Source organism: Sceloporus undulatus, chromosome 1 (assembly GCF_019175285.1).
Source record: "Sceloporus undulatus isolate JIND9_A2432 ecotype Alabama chromosome 1, SceUnd_v1.1, whole genome shotgun sequence".
Taxonomy (NCBI): domain Eukaryota; kingdom Metazoa; phylum Chordata; class Lepidosauria; order Squamata; family Phrynosomatidae; genus Sceloporus; species Sceloporus undulatus.
Window position 1 is genome coordinate 216,936,356 of NC_056522.1, and position 10,888 is coordinate 216,947,243.

At 39.0% G+C, this 10,888-nt stretch overlaps 1 protein-coding gene across 4 annotated transcripts in view; it reads right to left on the minus strand.

Moving 5' to 3' along the window:
• Positions 1 to 10,888, minus strand: part of TANC1 (tetratricopeptide repeat, ankyrin repeat and coiled-coil containing 1) — a 176,916-nt gene that overhangs the window by 58,417 nt on the left and 107,611 nt on the right. For all 4 annotated transcript variants that reach the window (XM_042465137.1, XM_042465113.1, XM_042465128.1 and 1 more), the window contains exon 4: positions 5,155 to 5,259. In XM_042465137.1, coding sequence (XP_042321071.1) covers positions 5,155 to 5,259 — 105 coding nt within the window. The remainder of the gene's footprint in view (positions 1 to 5,154; positions 5,260 to 10,888) is intronic.

The following is a 10,888-nucleotide window of genomic DNA, read 5'->3' on the forward strand; positions in this document are numbered from 1 at the left end:
ATAATAATAATAATAATAATAATAATAATAATAATAATAATAATAATAATAATTTATATCCCACCCCTTTGAGGTCAATTGGAGCGGCTAACAGTAATAAAATACAATACATTATACATCAAAATCTACTTCCCTCCCCCCTTAAAAAGTTATTAAATCAATTATAATTAAACCCAACAAATTAAAACAACATCAACACATACACATTATTACAAAACAAGACAAGACAAAAAAGTAAACTGCGGTAGCATTCTACTTAAATTTCCAGGGAGTACCTTGGGGACTCTCATGAGAAGAGGGTTCCTGAGGCCGGGATTATCTATCCAGGAAAGGCCTGTCGGAAGAGATCCGTCTTGACAGCCTTTTTAAAGCTGTCTAAAGACGTCAATTGATGGATCTCGTCCGGCAGGTCGTTCCATAATCTGGGGGCGACAACAGAAAAAGTCCTCTGGGAGGTAGCCGAAAGCCTAGATCTTTGAGGCTGCAGCAAATTCCTCCCAGAGGACCAGAGTGTGCTGGGAGGATTATATGGGAGGAGGCGGTCCCTGAGATAGTTTGGACCCAAACCATTTAGGGCTTTAAAGGTGATAACCAACACCTTGTACTGGGCCTGGAAACTAATAGGCAGCCACTGGAGGGACTTTAATACTGGAGGAATATGGTCCCTCCTCGATGTTCCTGAGACTACTCTGGCCACCATGTTCTGCACTAATTGCAGTTTCCGAATCAAGCACAAGGGTAGCCCCATGTGGAGCGCATTACAGAAATCTAGACGTGAGGTTACCAGCACGTGTACAACAGTCTCGAGATCCCTTACTTCCAGAAAAGGGCGCAGTTGGCGTATCAGCCGAAGTTGATAACAGGCGCTCTTGACTGTCGCATTTACCTGATTTGTCATCAGGAGCGACGAGTCAAGGAGCACCCCCAGACTGCGAACACAATCACTAGAGGAGAGTGTGACCCCATCCAGGACTGGAGGTTGCAACCCAATTATTGGTTTCGGGGCCCCTACCGTAGCACCTCTGTCTTGTCCGGATTCAGTTTCAATCTGTTTTTCCTCATCCAGCCCATTACTGCCCAGAGACACTCATTGAGAGAGGAGATGCCATCAGAATTCAAGGCCAACAAACAAAATTTGTCATGTTGTTTTAAAAAATGAATGGGTCAAAGATACTCTCACATTTAAAAGCAGTGTCTTCTTAACTTCCAATTTATTCCAAAATGACTAGATTTAGCCTACAGAAGCAGCTATTAGAAACCTCACTAAGAACATGCCCTGATCATCAACCATAGTGGAGAAAAAGTAACAATACCTAGCTACCTGAGCCTGCTAACAGCAAGCAGAGAGTGATGACTCTCTCTTAACCAGAAGCACCAGGTTTCTTCTGTCTTTGTCTGTGTCAATCTCTGAGGGAAGTGAGGAAGAAATGCGGGCATGGATGGCTTGAGATCCATTATTGCTTATTAAAAGGGTGATATGGGCCCTTTCCAGTAATTCCTCATATGTAAATGCAACATCAGTAAGGTGGAAGGTACAGGAAGACATGTTGTACAGGGAGAAGGTGTACATGTTTGAGAGAACATATGTATGATGTATGGCCTTTCCTCATTAAAGGGAAAACCAATGGTTGTAAAGCAGGTCTATGTGTGTATAACAGGTGTATGTTTGGATAGCAGAGGTCTGAGACTAAGGGGGGATACAGACCAGCACCTTGTGCTGGCCTGTGGGCGTAGTCATGTCATAGTGTCCACATGCTCGACGCGGTGACCCTGCCCCCATAGCACCATTTTGGTGTGCACCCATTTACACAGCACGCACCATGATGACGTCACTGTGGCACAGCGCCCAAATTGCGTGGTGCGGTAGTGGTGTCGTCATGGTGTGCTGGTGCATCTAGGATGCCCCTTCCAGGACACTGAAAAGAAGCTGCTTTTCACGGCTTCTTTTTGTGTCCTCCAGAGGCGGTGTGTAGTTGTCACGGCCCTCCAATCCAGGATGAAAAGGGGCAGCTACATGCTGCCCGTCTGTATAGCCACTAAGTGAGAGACACATCTTGTACAATGAAGATCTAAAAATGGCTTGTGTAGACCAGGTATTATAATAACTTTGAAATATGATATATGTTATGAAGCAATGAGCTGCAATTTTACACCTTGTCTGAAACATACCACAGGGTTGGTACAAGTACTGTATATACCCATGTATAGGTCTGTATATACCCATGTATTTCCACTCTGACAGCTTTTTAAAAAGCACTCAAGACGGATCTCTTCCAGCAGGCCTTTCCAACTTAGTTATCCCTCCCCAGATATAGAGATATAGAGATATGGATATAGAGATCTGGATACGAACTTGACATGAACATGATCACGACTACAAAAATGCCTCCTCATCTGCTTATTTTCCTCCAAATTTTAATTGAATGTTTTTATTGTCCTACGGTTTTTACATTATGATTGTTTAATCCTGTTTTAGCACTGGAATTGGGGGGTGGGCATAGGGATTGATTTTTTTCCTTTTTTGGGGGATCTTATTGTAACCTTGATGTATTTTCCTGTTGTAACCCACCTGGATTTTCCATGTTAGGGCAGGCTAGAAATAAATCTATTATTATCATTATCATTATTATAAGTCTAGAAATTTTAGTTAAAAATTGACCCAAAAAACCTGGGTCAACCTATCCAGGGTCCATGTAAATAATGTACTCTAATTTTTATCAAAAAATTCAAAGACATAGATGTGTTAGTCTGGAAAATCAGTATACAATGGGATCCTGTAGCACTTTTGAGTCTAATGGAAAGAAAAATGCTGTTAGGATGAGATTCCCTAGATCTGAACCTACCTCTTCAGATGCAGACCCTATACATCTGAGGAAGTAGGCTCAAGCCTTCAAAAGCTAATGCTATCAGCTTCTTTCTTTCAGTTAGACTCAAAGGTGCAAGATCTCCCAAGAGAACCTAAAAGAAACACTGATTCTCTCTACTCTCTGCTTCTGGCCTTTTTGAATGCCTGGGTGGGAAAATTGTGATGCTAGTAAAGGAGCTCTGAGAGGAATCAGGTTGTAAAGAATTTAAATAAGACATTTGTGTATGTTTGTCACCTTTTCCAGGTTAAAACAGGCAAAGTTATCAAATTAAAGGTTTTAATGACTGGTAATGCAGTTGCCATATCCTTTGCTTTGCCGTTTCATCTTTTTTCACATGGGTGTGTTTTCTTAGTTTTGACAGTGTCTGGTTGCTTCCCTCATATTTTGCACAGACACCATTTACCAAAGTTCCCTCCTCATCCATCCAGCCTTTAGGGTAAGCACAAACAGTTATGCCTGCTGGTAAGTTTTTTTGGCATAATTTTCCTTTGGGTACATGCGCCTAAGTTTTATCCACCACTTATCCAAGGGGCATATCAAAATCCGTAATTTTGGCCACATAACCTGCCCTCGACATATACATGAGGTTGGCTTACAGTCGAGGATATATGGTATCTGCCACACGAAAGATACCATTAGTTTTCCCCCTTCACATCTTTCCTTGAATCCATCCATAAAGAAACTTCCTCAAAAATTAGGGTTACTACATTACTCTTAAAGCAAAAATGTCAATTATTGTTGCACAACAACCAAAATGTATTTGCATGGCTATACATGAGGCTTTTACACAGCCTCCACTAGGAGCTGCTGTTTCTTCATTGCTGGTGGTCTGCCTCTTTTAGTCAGAAAAGTCTTTCTCTTCTCGGCCATCTCTGATGTTGTTGTTTTACTCATTAAATTGTACATTGTGTGCAGGCTCATGGCCAAGTGGCAGCAAAATTTGCTGCCATATGGGAGCTAGAGGATGGAGGCTTAAGCCCACCCAAACTAGCAAAGAGTGATCAGTTCTTCAGGGTTTATATGATGCTCTTTAGTAACCTCTCTGGTTCAAAACACTCCAATCCCTTTTGCTGAGGGGACAGTCACTAATCACTAGGGTCATGAGAGGTGAATGACAAGGAGAATAAAGCATCGCTATCTAACTCTCAATTAAAATGCTTCATTTAAAGAAGAGGGCTTTGCCTTCTAATCAACAACAAAGAAACAATCATATCTGGTTATCAATCCAGAATAGTCAGTGGTTGTATGGTTTACCAAAATAACAGACTGAAAACAAGACTGAAGAAAAACTCAAGATGACCAATATATATTAAAAGTGCCATTGTTTTCAGCATGAAACTAAGGGTAAGCAGGTAGTGCTTAAAATGATTGCTTGGGAATTTAAAAGCCTTCCTGGCTCTGATGATTAAGCTCTAGCTTGAAGAAAAATATCTTTGCATACAGCTGCCCAATTTAAAATGGCATGAATTTTATTTATTTTATTTCATTTATTGAATGTACACCCTGCCTTTCTCCTGGGATGTGATGCAATGTAGATATCCTCCCCTCCCAATCAACATATACTCAAAAATGAGAAAAGAAGCCAGGGAAGAGTTTTCAGTTCCCCTAAAGACTATTTGTTCCTGTTTCTCCATATGAAGAGATTTGGAAAACCTAGCTCTTAAATTCAAAGCACAAGAAAAACAAGAAATAAGCTATTTAATTTGATATTAATAGGCTGGTTCCACTGGTGTCAATTAGGCTGTAAATCTAAAATATCACAGTGAATATGAAATCCTCATTATTGTACAAATACTTACAGGGCATCTTAATTGTCATTTTGCACCGACGTTCATTGAAACTGCAGTTTGTTATGCTGTAGTCAAATTTAATGAACTCAGAACTTTTCAAGAATACCAATTAACTCCAAGGTCGGGCTGTTACCAGCCTTGCCAATACAGACATCTATTGTTATTGCTGTCAGATTTGGGAAGCTTTTCACGGCAGTGGCAAGACACATCACTTTAACATGGCATAAGTAGAGCACTCTCCATCAGGAAAAAGCAAAAGCAGATCAAAAACTAAATTCAACCATGCCTCTTGCAGTCAAAGTGACCCACAGCTCTCATGCTTAATTTTTCTTGAAGCCATCATTCCAGAATTTCATGACATTTCCAGATCTTGTACATAATAACTGATCACAAGATTTGCAAAACCATTCAACATGAAAAGCTCAATTCTTACTGTTTTTATAATCAAAGTCCAGTCATTAAGTCAAAATGAAATGACTTGAAAGACATGTGCTTACCATTCTGGTTGAGTTCGGTGGGTTCCAACACTTTCCTCATTGGAGCGACAACTGCATCTCCTGGTATCCGGGGACTTTCCACATACTTGGGCTTCCTGATGGGACCTGAAATGGGAAAGATCTTAGTAGCTTGCCTAGTATTTTTCCAGATGGAACACACATTTCAGAATAAGCAGAGAAAACCAGAACAACTCTTTAAAAGCAGAGATACGTGATGCAGACAGTTTACACGCTACCCACGCAATAGTAAAAACAGTGAACTCTCTCGTACTTCCACTCTTGGAGTCTGTTGTCAAGGGGAAAAAGCAGCAACAGCAAGCTCTAGTCAGGCTCACTTTTTGGAATGTAAACTCTGCTGTGGAACAAAAGCAGCTTCCTTGCTGCAATGTTCCTGGAGCAGCCTCCAGCCTATGTAAAGTGGGTGACTCTGACATGGTCAAAACTCACACAGCTTTGCAACTGGCCTCTCTAGGCAGAGCCTCTGCTTTCCACCACAATTTGAAGATAACCCTGTTTACTAGTTTAATCTTTGAAGCTGAGAGGCAAGGATTACAAAGCGGACAGCTTGCAACATTAACACTCTAAATACTCCAGTCCAGCAGCTTTATATTACTGAGTATCTTATTTCTGTTGAAGCAAATGACGCACAATGTTGATTATATGAAGGGGGTTGGGAGAAAGAAGAAAAAGGGAAAAAAAATCTGTCTGGCAGCTAGCTCACAATATTTTCAAAATCAGAAAAAGAGACACATAAGTGTTGCCAACTGATAGCTAAAGTGAAAGCAAACCATACTCCTTGTTTTATAGACATCCATTTCCCATTGCTGCCAGGGTGGGGTAACAGTTCATCATATGAGTTCACTGAATGGAAGAAAATGAATTTACTACTTTAATCTTTCAGTATTTAAATTATTAACGGGTGTGTACTTTACCAAATGCAACAACTGCAGGAAACATTAAATGCACAATAGAATTTCTAGTCACTAAAATAGCATCACAATGAGAACGATACTGCCATCTAAGGGTTCCTTAGAGAGACTGAAAATAGTTAAGAAATCTTAAGCAACCTAACAGACCAAGGATCCCATTCTGATGAGGCTAGGTCACAATTCCATCTATTCCAATAGCCAAGAAAACAGGTAATGAAACAATACTCTCAAAAATAAGATGAACAACCACCTGGGCGACTCCAGGACTAACCCACTAAACATAGCACTGCATAATGGTAACCCGACAATACACAAGTAAGGAGAAAAACTCCATAACATAACATCAAATGAAACTGTGGATGTCACAGTTTCATCACAGATTTCAATCTCACTTGTTCATGCTTATAATACACCAGCATATTCCCAAGGTGAGCCCACAATCCTACTGTGGTGCCAATGATTCTTAGGCTTAAAGTACAGCATGTCTGTGTAACTCCATGCAATGGAGAGGGGCAAGGAAGCATGCCAAATCAGCGTTGCCAGAGTGTTTCGTAACATTCAAAGTTACCAAAAGATGCTATTAATTCCATTGGAAAGGGCAGGTCCAACCTCTAGGGGATGCAAAAATGACATCCTCGAAGGAAGTAAACCTTGCTACTAGAAGAGGCTGCTGGTGATAATAAACTGACAAAGAAACAAGAAGTATTATCACTAAAGCCCTTTATAGAATAGGGCAAAACCTTTACCACACAAATGCAGTACTAGACAAAATGAGCTTGAAGGGATTCTGTTGTCCCCCAGTGATCTAACCAATGATATGCCCCTTCTCTTCCTCAGCTTTGCACCCAAACACCCAGCCCATATATCTATAGGAATTAAATGGAAAGCTCAGCTAAATAGGATACTCTTAGCAAACAATGCACTCTTTGGATTGATCTTTGGCCAGGAGGCTCTGAAAGGAAGGGCTGGAAAGATGAAGACTGTTCTGTAAATAATTGAAACACCTTACTTTCCAGTAAATGCAAGCTATAAAATTTTTAGTTGTTGGAGTTTGGAATGCTTGTAGTACATTCTTAATAAGGAATTGACATACTGTAGATCAGCTGATAAGACTGGTGATAAAAGCAAGCAATCCTTCAATTAACTGGTTCCCAGCTACGGTTTTAGTTTTAAAAGGCATTAACCAGCAGTGTGAACTGGATCTGGAAATGAAATGGAAGCCATTTGTTTCTCAAATGACAGTGGTTTTGCAGAATCCATTTCAATCTGGTTTCTGACCCAAACTGCTAGTCCTCTTTACTAACTGTTTTGTGAAGAAGGGAAATTTTCACTGCTCCTATTAATGAATCAGCATCCTGGTCACCTGGGAGGATGCTATAGGATGAAAATATGGTTGAACTTAACATCCTTTCAAAGCGGCATTTAACAACTTTGCTAACCAATAAACCATACTATTTCAGTGTGCTTTCACTCACGAGGGTTAAGAGCACAAGTGATTGAACTGACATCTCCAAGTATTCTACTAAGATCTTCAGGTTGCACAAATTAAGGAGTATCCACAGATGGAAGCCACGTAATCACCAGACATTTAAGTACTGAATGTACTGAAAGACAGAAGTTATATCCCAATTCTCAATATAGTGGTTTATTTAAGGTCAAAGTCAATGCCACCAGATAAATCCACACAATTTGTAGTAATAGTGCTTTCACTACCACCACCACCATCTAATTAAATGAATTCTATCCTATATATAATCAAGCAATCATTCATGTGAATTCACCACCCCCAACTCTCCAGAAAACTAGAGAGACAAACCAGTTCTACTAAGAAGAAAAGGAGGACATTCAGTAACTTATTGTTTGTTCATGTCATTTCCTCATTCCAGAAACTTATAAAACCTAGGACAGGGCTCTGTCATTAAAATTTACCAGTTCCATCACAATCCATTAATCTGGAAAGAGACAATTATCACATACTCTGATAGGTAGTTAACAATAATTTGTTTTGCCATTTTGGGTTGCTGTGGGGGGTTTTAACACACTGACAACAAATTTGAGAAAAAGACATGCAATAATACAACCTTCCTGCTACTTCCTTAAGAATGTATGTTTTTAAAACTTTATCTTCTCTCTTCCTTCTTATGCTTAACTATGCTTGTAGGCTGGACTAGATAAGGTTTATTTTCCTTTTGGTCCTACTACTTTAGAGTTCTATTATAAGCACTTAATATTCATACTTCAACTCACATACACACACTCACACACCAAAACATAAAAGACAGGGTGGAATTAACCAAAGAGGATTTTAAAATTAAATAATCCATAATCCTCCTGTACTCTGAATTCATATTATACTGAACACTGTGTTCCTACATTCTTGTCTCTGGGTTATTAAACATTTTAAGTGCACAGTGGTTTTATTTTAGCAATTTTCTGTGCTAGAACTCAAATGTGACCCCTAAGGTGTAAACTAAAACCATTTTTATTCTATGTAGGTCAGCTTGGAAGCCAATAAAATTCTGATTAAAAGGCCACATCCTTCTTTTTTTTCATTATACAAATTGCTAACTATATGTGTGCCTGTGCCTTCAAGTCACTGACTTACGGTGACACCATGAATTTTACAGGGTTTTCTTAGACAAGGAATACTCAGATAGTTTTGCCCGTTCCTTTGTCTAGAATATAGCCTACAGCACCTCGTATTCATTGGTGGTCCCCCCTCCAAGTACTAACCAAAGCTTACCTTGGTTAGCTTCTAAGAGCACATAGGACCTGGTGCCTTAGTAAGCTAGTAATTATTATTTCTTATTTCTTTACTGAAAGGGGATAGATTAATTCACAAAAATGTACAGCACTAGTCATAACAGGTACCTGTCTGTTTCAATCTTTAAAGTTTTGTAAAGCAATTAAAGTATTCATCTTTATATATCCCACAGTCTCTGTGATATTCAACCTCTAGTGTATGTTATTAATTTTTTTAAAAGGGACTAATTTCCTCCATGGTTGAGGGGAATGGAATTAGCTATAACCTCAAATGCTCCATCATCCCCCCCTCACATCCCATTCTAGTATACAAACCTAGTTTAGAGGGGACTAATAGAACCACAGTTTGCCAGTTTCAGTGTCATAACAAACCATGACTTGAAAAGGCCAGTAAGTTTTCTCTTGAGACATGGGAGTCAATAAATGTGACTACAGAGTTTGTTCTTATTTTGCCAAAAACAACATCTAAAAGACTGGGAATATGACAGCTGAATATAATCAGTAGAATTCAAAGATACAGCCATGTTAGTCTTTAGAATCAGTATGTAGAGAGATCTTCTAGCACCTTTGAGACTAACTGAAAGAAAGAAATTGGCAGCATGAGCTTTCATAGACTTAGAGTGAAGTCTATGAAAGCTCATGCTGTCAATTTCTTTCTTTCAGTTAATTTCAAAGGTGCTAAAAGATCTCTCTATGTACTGAATATAATCAGTGTTAAAGTGTGGTATTATGGGGATCTGTACTGCTAGATGCAGGGCACTACCCACATAAGGCAGCTTTATCAGGGTCTCAGTCAATACATCTTCTTTCATGTCTTGTCTCTAACTGTAAAAACAAATAAAAACATGGTATGCTCTCTTCATTAATCACCTGGAGGAGAGGTATAAACTTGCTGAAATTTTTGAAGCTGGTGAGGTGGGCTGATCTGAAGATGAGAAAACCCCATGGGTTACCTTAGGGTTCCCATAAGAAGGAAACAACATGGAAGGTATAGCAGCATATTAAGAATTTAAAAAAAAACATTTTGATGAAGGATTTATATTACAGTCAGAGTGAGTGAGTGTGTGTGTGTGTGTAATAGCATATAAAAATAGATAAAATTCAGAGAGAATAAATTAAAAGATACGTTCAACAATATACTTGACCAATTAGTGAAGTATTATACCAAGAAAATGGATTTCACTGCCACTGCTGCACGGAGAAAGACAGTAATCTTGTCGACCTAATTGACTGAACTTAGAGTAGCTTTTGAGTAATGCACAGAAGTAGACTGACATATCAAATAAATTTTATATCCCAATCTATTAAGTAAATAACCTTGAAAATATTGGCATAATTGTGGTCTATTTATCAGAATACTTTATCTGATCAATCCAAGCCTCTGTCTTCTCAATGTGAATTCTGAGCCTCACCTGATCATGCTTCCTCTTCTGCATGTTACTCCTTGATTGCCTATCACTCATTCCAAAGTGTACTTTTGAAACAATACTTGAATATGTTTTAGAATATGAAACATCTGAAAGTCATTTTTTCTCATTAAATATCAACAGTGTCACTCATTTATTAATCCAGTCAAACACAAACAGCAGCAATGCTATCATCACTAATGTTACTACCATTCAACATTGCATTTGAGAAATTTGCAGCAATGTGAGCTGACTGTGATATAATTGTTTCAAAACTACTGCTTTAGAATCATAGACTTACACAGTTAGAAGAGACCACAAGGGCCATCCAGCCTAACCCCCTGCCATGCAGGAATACATATTCTAAGGATACAACCCAGAGGTAGGCAACCTTTTTGAGCCGGGGGCTGGGTTGCTGTCCCTCAGACAACTGGGGGGCCGAAGCCAAAAAATAAATAATTAAATAATATAGGGCATTTTCAAATGTAGGATACATTTTTTAAAAAATGGAGGACATGTGAAAAAAATTGATGCTTTTAAAAAAAAGTTAATATAAATGCATGTTTGTTAGGCATGATCAAAATGGAGGACATTTGGGCCTCAGAAGCTGGCTGATATCAATATCACCATCTCCAT